Source organism: Microtus oregoni, unplaced genomic scaffold, assembly GCF_018167655.1.
Source record: "Microtus oregoni isolate MIOR12 unplaced genomic scaffold, Mior012 000011F_ref0000422, whole genome shotgun sequence".
NCBI lineage: Eukaryota > Metazoa > Chordata > Mammalia > Rodentia > Cricetidae > Microtus > Microtus oregoni.
Window position 1 is genome coordinate 47,438,624 of NW_024543070.1, and position 12,514 is coordinate 47,451,137.

The following is a 12,514-nucleotide window of genomic DNA, read 5'->3' on the forward strand; positions in this document are numbered from 1 at the left end:
CCCAAGACACTGGCCTTTACCATTTGGGGTCATTTCCCACCATAAGCTCATAGTCTCAAACTCTGTTTAGAGTGAAATGACCTTTTATGGTAGGAGGAGAAAATGGTGGCTTAAATCATAAGGAAGCCAAGTTTTCAGAGAGGTTACCTATCCCACAAGTTTATCAAGTTTTTCAATGAACACTGCCTCAAATCCATGGTTTGTGAGGTGGGAATCATGAATGGAGCCTGCTTCAAGGGGAAGAGGTGTGTGCTGGTACAGAGCTGCTTTATGAATGAATTCTATAGTCTCGATGACAAGGCTCAAATGTTGGGTCTTCAGCCTATTAGCTGCATACCTTTGGCAGCTTGTCTAAATTCTCTGTGACTCAATTTCTTCTTTGCAGTTAAAGCAACAATACCCAATAAGTAGAGCCACAATACAAATCAAATAAGAAAAAGTGTATGAAGTGCAATGTAGAAACGCATTACACATATACTTTGTATATGTGGTATACATATGTGCACACTCTTTGTATATGTGCACACGGGTATATGCTCCTGTGGAGGCCAGAGGTCAACACTGGGTGTCTTTCTCCACCACTATCCACCTTTCGTGAAGGCAAGATCTCTCACTGAACCCATAGCTCCCCAGTTTGGCTGGACTGCCTGGCCAGCAAGCCCGGAGGTCTTCTCGTCTACCCCTCCCCAGCGCTGGAATTGCAGGTGCATGCTGCAGCAATGTCCTGCTGCTTATGTGGTTGCTGGGGATCCAAACACAGGTCCTCGTGTTTGCATGGCAAGCATTTTACTGACTGAACCATCGCATCATCTCCTAGATGCTAGGATGTTTAACTATACAGTAGATATTAGTATTGTGCTGCTGACAAAGTTAAACAAACATCAGTTGACATTTACAACCACGTGATGCTGTGTTAGTCAGCGCAGATCTTGAAGGTATAAACCTGATTCATTCACAATATTATTCACTCCTAGAAAGCAGCCATCTGACAAACACTAGGGTCCTTGACTCTTGTTTGGAAACTTCTGAGCTCCTTCCTGCTAGCAGGGCCCCCACAAGCTCACAAAGCCCTCTCCTATGGCCTGGCATCAAGTCCTCCCAGTGGCCAATGCTCAGAGATCACTGTGCATATGGTCTCTTCTATTTTTTTAAAATTTCCCCCAAATTATATAGTTATTCTTCACATCCTCATTCACTTAGGTTTCCTTCTGGATTCCTCTATGGCCCCCATCCCAGCTATTGTCCCGATGAATGTTACACTTAGAACGTCAATGTGAAGCCTCTGGGGAATGGTTCTGTCATAAGCGAAACACACCTGAAACCCAGTTCACAGAATGAGACAGAAGAACTGTCAAAACGCCAATGGCTCCGGGGGTGTAATAGAAAGAATGGGGGAAAATAACTGTAAACTCGGCCGTGAGCAGGCATGGCCACAGCTGCAGTTGATGTGCAATTCCAGAGGGAAGGTGGTCTAACCTCGGCTGCTGCTGGAATCATAGGCTGCCCCTACTGAGGCCCAGGGACGTAGGGATGTCCCCCAACACTGTAGCAAGATGAACAGCTATATGGATCACCCGCCATTCAGCCAGCTGCTCACCTGCCTACCAGGTGGTCTCCTTGGATGGGAAGTTGTCCAAGTCCTTGTCTGTTCATTGAACAGCCCATGATTACCAACTTACAAAACCGTCAATAAGTGTTCATTTCAACGTACAGTTTCAATTTTGCCAGTAAGCGCTGCCACTGAATTAAGGGTAAGATGCCACTTCCTGACTAGACATTCATCATGAGCAGATGTGTGACTCCACGTGCCGCATCTCATCTGAACTCCATCACAGCCCTGCCCCGTCCCTCTGTTCTGTTCTTTTTTTTTTTTTTTTTGGATTTTTCGAGACAGGATTTCTCCGTAGCTTTTTGGTTCCTGTCCTGGAGCTAGCTCTGCCTCCCGAGTGCTGGGATTAAAGGCGTGCGCCACCCACAGAGTCGTTCGAGTCAGAGATGTGATTGTTCCATCCAACTGGAAAATTTCCACACTGGCAAATGTATCTAGGCACATACAAACACACAGCCCCCACCCCTGGGTGGGGGAGAGCTCAGGAAGTCTCTCTTTGGACTCTTTCAGCCCTTTTCCTCTGAAGCCTCATTTAATCAGTCTCTACAGTGGGTCTCCGACTGCACCTCCACAGCCCGGGGGCAGCGTGAACTCTGTAGCTTTGGGCTGTGGATGTTCAGAGGTCCAAGGGGCTGGGTTCTACATAAACAACACTTATACTGTGCTTGCCTCCGCGGACTTTGAGCTGGAATGGAGTAATTCAGATTCCATGCTGGCATTTTCTAAGTTATCAATATGAGTAAGAGACCACGCCTGGGTCAGAAAACGATTGTTTGTTCTGATCAGCCTGGACACCAGCTCTTGCCTCCATCTCCCAAGCCCAGAAACAACCAGTTAGACGGTAACTTTGGAGAACATGTGCTATTCCAACTATCCAAAGACAAATGCAAAACAGGAGTCTGGTGCAGGGGTGACATATGTGCAGATGTCACCATGGGGGATGCTCAGACTATTAACCCCTTGATGTCCCCTGCCTTTATGGGGTCCCTTGTCACACTCAGGATATAATGTCACTTGTCAACGCTGACTCGTGTTTTTAAAGAGACTCCACAAAGACCAACCAAATGGTGTGCGCCTATCAGTGAGGTGATTGGGGGATGTGAGAGACTGGGGAATGGAGGGTCTGCCCAAGACCCTCTCATCTGCCTTCCCAGGCACTCAGAAGCTGCCCTGTCCACAGAGCATGGACGAGAAGATATGCGCTCAGCGACTCTCTTCCCTTGGCCCCGCTGGAGAGGCTGGTCTGGACAGGTGCTGTGGGGATTCGGCCATGGTAGCATTGCCTAGGGAAACTCCATAACCCAGTACAGCTCAGTGTGCTCCTGCGAACACATGATTCTTTTTTTTTTTTTTTTTTTTGATTTTTCGAGACAGGGTTTCTCCGTAGCTTTTGGTTCCTGTCCTGGAACTAGCTCTTGTAGACCAGGCTGGCCTCGAACTCACAGAGATCCACCTGCCTCTGCCTCCCGAGTGCTGGGATTAAAGGCGTGCGCCACCACCGCCCGGCACACATGATTCTTTTATAGCAAGAAGCAAAACTAAGGACTTGCTCATTGCGATACTTTAAGACTTCTGGTAAAGGCTCTACTGAGGTGGTTCTCACGCTGTGGGTTGCAACCCCTCTGGGGGTGGAACAACCCTTTCACAGGGGTTGCAGAAGACCATAGGGAAGCACAGACATTTACATTACAATTCATAACAGTAGCAAAATTACAGTTATGAAGTAGCAACAAAAATAATTTTCTGGTTGGGGGTCACCACAACATGAGGAACTGTGTTAAAGGGTCCCAGCATTAGGAAGGTTGAGAACCACTGCTCTAGGGGGGAGACTATGCCAGCTCTTTCACAACAGGGTCCTGAAGCCTACCTACTAACCGGGCCCTTTCCTTCAGCATCAAGTTGGTTAGTTGCTATGAAGCCGCCCTTGGCCTTTGCATTTGGAGGAGAGTATCTTCCAGTATCTCTACAAGCTCACATGGAAGGTGCAGCGTCAATGCTGCAGTTCCTCCAGCAGAGTTAGAAACTTCTAGGATTTAATTTTCCACAGGACCAACAGGCAAAGCCAGAGAGAGCCTGACTCCCGGAGTTCCAGGACAGAAACTCTCCTGTATCTGAGGGACACCGTTTGAGACCATTTTCTCCCCAATCTTACAGAGCATCCATTTTCTCATCTATCGTATGGATTAAAAGATACAGCCTGAGGCACGGAGTGGCTATTTTTTTTAATGTGGAAATATAATTCAATGAGCCTGGGAGAGGAAAGGTGTGTGTTTATTAGATACAGGTGGCTGAAAAGCAGCGAATACAGACGTTACAAAGAAGCTCACAGTCTGGAGGGGCAAGCAGGTAGAGTAATCTAAAATTCAATGCTGCACCTTTAACTCAGCTGGTGTAAGGCTGAACCTAAGTCTCCAGATGTGCAGAAGCAAGACAAGGTGTGATGGTGCTTGGAGAATTTGAATTATTGCTTTACTCCATCTCTTCTTCCCCGGGTCATGCCTTAAATTCAGTGAAAAGGTTTTCTAACCTACCTTCCCAGATTTCAGATCTGTACTCTCTGCCCCCTTCTCTCCCTCTCTCTTTCCCTCACTCCCTCTCTCTTTCTCCCTCTCTCTTCCCCTTCTCTCTCTTTCTTTCCATCTCCCACACTGTGGACAGTCACTTGCTTTTTAATGCAGCGATATAAGTATGCATTCCACAGATTTGCAGTAGACTGGGGAGGATGGACCTTGCTGCAGATGCTGACTCTGGCTGAGCAAAGGGGCATCAGGGAATCCTCTCCAAGGCTGAGCAAAGGAAGTGGGGTGAGTGTGGAAGAACAATTAGACCAGGGACACAGGAAGGGAGAGAAGGTTGAGGGACAATCGGCTCAGCTGCTTGTGTATACAAAACAGAGCTTTTCAGAAAACGGGTTTACATAAGACCCAGGCCACAGGCGGAAGGGAGATTCTTAACCGTCTCCAGTCATTGAAGTGAATGGTTGCTTGGTGCAGCGTTAAAAACACAAGCGAATGCAAATGTCCAGTCTGAAAACAATTGGACTTTTCCAGGCAGACAGGATCTGACCCCAATCCTCCCGCCAGGCCCCTAGATACCTTCAGTTAAGATTCTGATATTTGTAACCCAGACTTTTTCTTCTACATCTCATCTTTTAAATGTGGCCCGGAAATATTATTTCTCAAGCGCAGAGATTTCTGGCATCCTTCTGAATTCTGTGCTTCAGGACCCACCCCCCAGGGCTGGTCCTAGCTACTGGAGACAACTTTTGGGGGATGACAGAGGATGTTTTCTGTGATCCCAACACTGATTTACACCAAGTCTACGTAACAATGATTATTAAACGACAACAGCAGACACTGAAGACCACACATCCGACTCTCTTGTCTTTATTAGTATATGTGCTCGACTCTGAATGATCAACCTTACAGATTCCAATGAAACAGTTCTCATTTGCATAAGCATGTCAATACGGGAAAGCATTCCATGTTCACTGATCACACACACATACATGTGGACCAGCATGAGTTTTTTAATAGAGTAAGACAGTACACGATGTGTTTTGAGTCCACTCTGCTGCATGAGCTAGGAGAGCTGGAAATAAAGTCAAGCAACGTGAGCCAGGTCATTGCCCAGCCATACCCCCTGCTGTACCCCATCCATGCCCTTACCCATACCCTGTCTCACTAGAACCTGTGGAGCCCCCAGAGGACAGACCTACAAAGTAGCAGGGGTTGCTCAAATAGTATAGGGCTTCTTGTCCACAGTGAGGAGGCAGGAGTACCCACATTCAGTCCTGTGTCCATAAGGGTCTCATGGGGGAGCATTAACCCATCCTCGCCCACTCAGAACCCCCTCTCTTCAAATGTGGATACAGCGTGGGAGCAGTTTAACCAAATCTAGACACCAACCCTGTCCCCCACACTGAAACTTTTCCTCCCGCTAGGGTGAAAGTGCCAGCCAAGACCTCCTTTCCTGTGGGACAAAGAGGATTTTGACAAAGTGAATAAAAGCAGCCCAACCTGGGATCTTGGCACAGATGACAATTCCATTTCATCAACTCTTAGACCCAAATGTCTTTAAGATTCACATCGACAAAAACTCAGGGGTGAAAAACCAGGAAATAGCGAGTCTATGCAAACCCAGTGAAGGGAAATCCAGGAAGTTGGGGATAATCTTCCCCTTGCCACTTCTCCATTGTCTCCCTCCCCAAAGTTCAGGAGTTCAGAACGCCAAGGCTTAGCCAACTAGGTCACCAACATCTTTGTAGCATGATGTTTTCCTGTTTCGAAACCAGTACCTATCTCTGAAGGTCAACGTAGGGCACTAAGAAACGAAAAGTCACAACAAAGATTTTTCTAAAAGAAACGCTGAACATATTTACCCCAGATAGCCCTTGGAAAGAAGGAATGACCTTCTCAGAAGGTTATAGCCATTCAGAGTTATTTCTACAGCTATCAGGTAAAGGCATTGATGGAATTAGGAACCAGGAAGAAATGAAACCAGTGTCATCATGAACCTAAGACAGGGAGGGAGGATGAAAGAGCAAGACAGGCAAAGATGCCTGTGTTTGCGGAAGCAAACTCAGGTGGAGAAACCTGAGACCCGCCAGCTCTGCTGACCAAGGTCCTTGGGTAGAAAGAAAGGCTCAGATCTGCCCTGGACACACGGCTTCTTTCCTTACAAGTAGACCAGAGGCCAATCCAGAGCAAAGCATTGTGGTTAGGGTGAAAAACCAGACCGGAAAGTATAAACTGACCTGAAAATCCATCATGCGATAGGGAAACTGTCTAGCTGGCATCTCTGTAGACACAGCTTGCAATCTGCTCTCATAAAGATATTCCCTAATTTGAGACTCGCTATGATGCTGAAGTTACACAGTGCAGGGCTGTGTCCTGATCTTTCTGTAACAACCACTATCCTGGGACATTGGGACTCTGTGGTACTCAATCTAAACACCATTGTCACCTGACCTTGGGTCCTGTTTCAATGCACAGGGACAGTCAATATCATAGACAAGTAAATATGGTAAATTAGAGCAACAGGATAACAAAACTATTGGCATCTACCCACAGCCAGTGATAGTCCAGGACCAGGCCTTCTATTGCTGGGTCTCTCCTAGGGTCTCGCCTTAACTCTGCTTTTCAAAACCACCACACAGATCCAGTCTCTTGTATATCCTGAGAACCTGCTTGTTCTGAGCTTATGGATTCTGACAATGTATTATAGAAGTATCAACAGCTAAACACCTTTGTACGCCACACCACTGACTGCAGGCCTTGCTGCTGGAACCCCAACCTGAGAGCAGACTCTTGAAGCATCGTAAGAGGAAGCCCTTAGTGATGAAAAGAACTTGGAAATCTGAGCATCAAGCTTTGTTAAACTTAAGTGAGGCTGAAGGACCAGAAGGGACGCCCCAGTCTACTGGAAGTCCTTTTGCAAGTCAGGGATACTGAGGGGAAGAAAAGAAATCCCCAGATACTGAGAATGCATAAGATATAACCATCCTGGCCTTTTAAAATTCTATAGATTTGGCTCCCTAGAAGGGACCAGCTGGCTCCCTGGAGAGTTAGATGGAGAACAGGAGACCACAGTGCTTGCCAGCCTCAGTGGAGGCACAAAAACCACTGGGGTCTGAAATCACCTTGTGTTGACCCTAAACATGGGTTCTTGGTCTGCCTCATCAGAAAAAGAGAGCCTCTTGTTTCCAGGGACTTCCCAGCCCACAACACAGGGTCCATCTCTTCTGTGAGACTTTAGTGTGAAAGAGTCACCTTCTCTTCAGTGTGAGAGTCACCTTCTCTTCCCTTCTCTTCAGTGTGAGAGTCACCTTCTCTTCCCTTCTCTTCAGTGTGAGAGTCACCTTCTCTTCCCTTCTCTTCAGTGTGAGAGTCACCTTCTCTTCCCTTCTCTTCAGTGTGAGAGTCACCTTCTCTTCCCTTCATTTGGGATCCCTTTCAACCAGACCCGAGATGTCAACCATGCCCAGCTCCCAGCTCTGCATCAACCGCTCTGTATTGCCAAGCAAACTAGAAGTAGACTAGAAAGAATACACAGGGCAGCTTCTTCCAGACTTGCCGGTACACCCACGTTAGAGAAGTACTAACAATGTCCCCTAGGAACAAAGGCAGGGCACGCAAAGCTCAGGAGCCATAGGCTGCTCCCAAGACCAGGCATCCCCCTGCAGAAGCGTGTCAGCAGTTATATCTGATGGGATCATAGGTAACTCAAAATGCCACCTTTGTTTCTTGCGTCTTTCAGGTTTTCTACTATATTTTTATTTTTAATTCAAATGATCTTATTTTAGGACACTTAAAGGCAACTTGTGTGATTAAGACATAATCCTGTCCTACTAGAAAAAAAGAATATCGGGTTTAGACCAACTAGTATGACCAAATCACCGTGGCTTGCCTGAGCCTCTCCTGGTTTAAAATTGACTTGTCATATTGAAGGAACTGCATCAGCCTTGAGAAAGTCAGGACAGGTGTCACCGAAATAGTTAGAGTCCTTTTCACGTTCTGATGTGTGCTATCTTCTAATCATTTCATCCACGCGGGAAGCTAAGCTCTTATAATCAACAAAACAGAGCGTTTTCCCAGCGACAGATACAGCAGCAGAGAACTGGTCACTCTAAGCACAGCACTGGGCAGCTTGCTGCCTCAGTCTCTGGAGGAAGCTCCCCAAATTAAAGACTAAACCCACACGCTAAGGCTGCCTCTGTTCATGGCGATCTGAATACATGAAGAATTACTGGTCTTCCCACACTTTTCTTATCTGTGGGATACTGCAAAGTCTTTTTACCTGTATAGGAAGAAAGTTATAGCCAAAAGACAACCAAAGAAATCAGTTAAAACACCTTTGCAACCTCACTGAGCATGAAGGGAGACAGTTTGCCCCACAGGGAGAGGGATGGGTACCAGGATGACACAGGTCCTAGAAGCAGCCCAGCCGCAGTGGAAGAACCAGTAAGGCAGAGCTGATGTATTTCACAAGGAGAAAACCTAGGCTTTCAGACAGTTCATAAGGGGTTGTGCCTCTCAACCTTTAGCTGTGTCCCCACTCTACATAAGGAAGACTCAGCTGGGGAGCAGGTGCTTCTTAGCAACGTGGGGCAGGTTACTGGTTTGTATTTGTATTTGCTAGGCTGGTCCTGGTCCGTGATTGGCTAGCACTGCAAGAGATGCAGCTTGACTAGGCTTCTGTTGTTGATGCAGATGCCCCAACCAGGCTCTGTCTTGGTAAACCAAATGCTTCAGGACCTTCTCTCTGCAGGGATACCTACCCTAGAGCATCCCTGATGCTTCAGGACCTCCTCTCTGCAGGGATACCCTAGAGCACCCCCGATGACTTGGCTTTATCAGACTGACAACGCTTATGTGTTCAGGGCGTGCATGACGTGGGAACAAAATCAGGGTCACCCAACCGAGAATCCATGATCACTATTGTTCTTGCTTCCCAGCTTTCAAGTATAGGATTGGAATGTTTTCTCCAGGAGGCCTAAGTATCCTACAATGGGTAACTTTTCACTTTTTTTTTTTTTTAATAACCATGTCACCCATTGGTGAAATGCCAAGAACAGGATTTTGCTTAGCTACGAATGTGCTTAAAAGTCGTTGGCTAAAAAATTCTTCATCAAGTAAGTTTGTGATATGGCTTACACGTTAGATGTGAGTATGCAGCATGTATTCATTTCCTGTCTACTACGGGATGCAAGTTGCTTTTTTCTGAAGCATTGTTTGAAGCTTCTTACCATCTCCTTTGGAGTTGAGAGTGGATATAATATCGAATTGTTGTACTTAGCAGTGAGGTCCATGGCACCAAAAGGGACAGGAGAATTGTATTGGTACCTACAGAATGCAGCAGTGTGCCATGATGGACCCGGCAGGATGAGTTGTCAACCCAGCGTGCCATAAACAAAGCAACTTCTGAGCATCCTAAAATAACTCTGCTTTCTATCCCAGCCTCGTGCTGGGCAGAACAGACTCGATTTCTGGTTAAAGTGCAGGACATAGCCTTCCAGGGTGCACTACCAGTTCCCAAAACAGCTTTTACCTGGCCAATTAAATGCTTAGAAGAAAATGTATTTTTAAAAGAAAAAAGAAATAGGCAAAGGATAGGGGTAAACTCTCAATCAGTATCTACCCGTTTGTAAATCCCAGCCCTGACCACTGAAATGGACCGCAGTCATGTGACTGCACTGAAGTCTGACATGACCTCGTGTAGCTCTCGGGGCCACGGCTCTCTGATGTCATGAGCTTCTGGAACCCTGAATAGAATCCAGAGCTTTTGCTCCCGTGAACTCAAAGCCGCTTTTCCAAATGTGCTGAAAACCTCTGCAGTTTTGTGAAAACTCTCGCTTGCCTTTGTTGGCAGTAGAAAGACAAAGTGGACATGGCAGTGGAGAGGAACAGGACTCAGACTCTCTGACATTTTCAACTATTGTTCAGACAACCACTCTCTCCAGAACGCCCAATTTCCTGCACCGTTGCGGGTTAGTGGGCCTGTGCTTGTCTATGCAATTGTCCCATAAACATATGATCCATGGGGAAACACACAACAATACCTGGAGAAATGTGGGACACACACACTGAAGGGAGGCAAGAAATGACCATTGTGTTGTAAATAAAGCAAACCTTCAAAATAATTCAAAGTCGCCCTATACATCTGCTTCTGGGAGTGGCTAGCCCTAGGAGTGCATAGAGGGCATGTTCTTCAATGCAAAGTATGTATTAGAGACAATCTTAATTAAGTTTAGGCACAAGGCATATGATTCTAGCTAAATTACAAGGCTGTTATGGGGGAAACCATGATTTTAGGAACAATTGTGAGTCTGTGGATAAAACACATTCCACCCGTCAACTCAAGACACTGATTTGGGAGGTTTTCTGGTTAATATGCTTTGTTTCCGTTTCTCAACTCATAAGGTGAGCTTCCATTGCACCCTGTCAAAATCTCTCTCAACAGGCAAGGAGAAGATATCAGCACAGTGGCCCTTGGGCAGAGCTTGTAAATCCTACTGGTCAACCACCCCATGCTTTGGTTTTCAGACACATCTACACAGACTAGTTGAATAAAGACCAACTCCAGACTTGATGTTGCTGAGCTCCTCAGCTCCATCTTGCCATCCTGCTCGATCGAGGAGATGGTCTATAGTTTACTGACACAGCACTTTGAGGGGTTAGGCATTAGAACACTCTGCTTTGTCCTGGGAAGGCAACTTCTTGCTTGGCTAGTTATGGAAGCTAAGGAGTGACTTCAAGATGCTGTCTGGCCAGAATTTGCAGAAAACCATAGAACTCTTCTCCTCCATCAGGCTTGGGTTTAGCCTCCTTTGGTTCCTGCAGTGATGCAGGAGCCTCCAAATACCAAATTATTATCAGGCGGTCTTGGGGGAACCTCTGGGCCCTGCAATAAAGTAGACAGACTTTCTATTGGAAAGTGCTCAGGAGCAATTCAGCCCTGTTCACACCGCTCTAAAATCTCACAAACCAGCTCTGGACTTGGTGAGCGAACATTACCACACAGCTCCTGGTAGTGCATAAGTATGTCAAAGGGCTGATTGCTCATTGCTCCTCACGGAAGCAATCACATGCATTGTATAAAGAACCCTAATCTAATCGTGGTGTTGTTGTGTAAAGCAAAGCCGTGTGAGTACTGAAGCCGTCTCACTATGGCAAACCACTTCTAAGGGTGTCTACTGAGGAGTTCACAGCAGGGGATCCTGAAGATCCAGCTCAGAGGGACCCTAGCAGTCCAGAAGCCTGATCTGAACCATGCTAATATATTCTAACTTGCCCTGCTTAGCATTTGAAATCTTGAGCCTCTCAAATAAAAGAACAAATGCCTCCTTTCTCTGGGAAATTTGGTCATGCCAGGCCCATGCCCCAGTATGGTCTTTATTATTTCATATCATTTCCTCAAGATAGCCTGTTCCTCCAACTGACTTGCCTGATTCCTGAAAACTGGATGCAAAGCCTTTCTGCAACACAGCCAGTCTCAGTGCTAATCACACTGGGCTGAATCGTGCGATGATCCAGTTCGGCCTGCGTGATGAGTCTCACCGCAGTCAGAGATCAAGCCATTGCTGCCACCAGTTCTCTGGTTCCCACCCTCGTAGAAGTCCCACGTCTAATCAGCAGACACTTAATGTACTGAGGTGTGCACTCTAGAATGTACTCTTTCAACTCTGTGAAAGGAAAGGGATGCCACTCTTGGCGACAAAAGATGTGTAGTCTGAAGTCAACATCTTTGAATATAAAATACAGCTTCTGGGACACCCAGTAGACATGATAGTGTACTGTCCAAGCCTGTAACAGACTCAACATGATGGTCTTTCAAACCTTTGAATTGGCTTTTGCCATTATCTATGCATCTTTTGGGAAGAGCCCTCCCCCACTTGAGATGTTATTAGAAGTTAGTTTGTTTAAGACATTGAATAAAAATCGCTTATCTGAAACTAATCTTTCAGAATTTCACAGAATTAAAGCAAGATACCCTTCTGTAGTCCAGTCTCTGTGCTTAATTATTGAAATAGTTTAACTGGGATGATTGTAATATGTTTAGTCAAAGAAAAGATTTCATAAGGCTTATTTTTTTAAAAAAAAATGCTTAAATAAATCTGGTTAAGTTGCTTAGCACTTGGTTAAAAGCATATCCAATAAAATCAACATGTACAAGTTTGGTACCAATGGAAAGGGACTAAGAAGACTGTTACAAATTCATTGGTAACTAACTTCAGCAATATATTGTCACATCTGGTCAACATCTGTTTGATGTCAAAAACCCACTGCGTGTCCTGTCCTAGGTTATGGTTAGCAGTTGAAGTTGCTGTTTTCCCAAGACTAAAGTTGAACCTAAACTGGACTACAGACAGACAGACAGACAGACAGACACACACACACACACACA

General features: G+C 46.0%; 1 protein-coding gene across 5 annotated transcripts in view; it reads right to left on the reverse strand.

The window, feature by feature from the left end:
• The window catches only part of LOC121453299 (BDNF/NT-3 growth factors receptor), a 328,350-nt gene that overhangs the window by 131,533 nt on the left and 184,303 nt on the right, over nucleotides 1-12,514 (reverse strand). The window contains exon 14 of one of the 5 annotated variants that reach the window (XM_041659959.1): nucleotides 10,968-11,011. The exons of the other annotated variants lie outside the window; for them this stretch is intronic. Within the exon in view, the coding sequence (XP_041515893.1) occupies nucleotides 10,983-11,011 (29 nt within the window). The 3' untranslated portion in view covers nucleotides 10,968-10,982. Of the gene's footprint in view, nucleotides 1-10,967; nucleotides 11,012-12,514 lie in introns of those variants that run through there. 5 annotated transcript variants of the gene reach the window in all.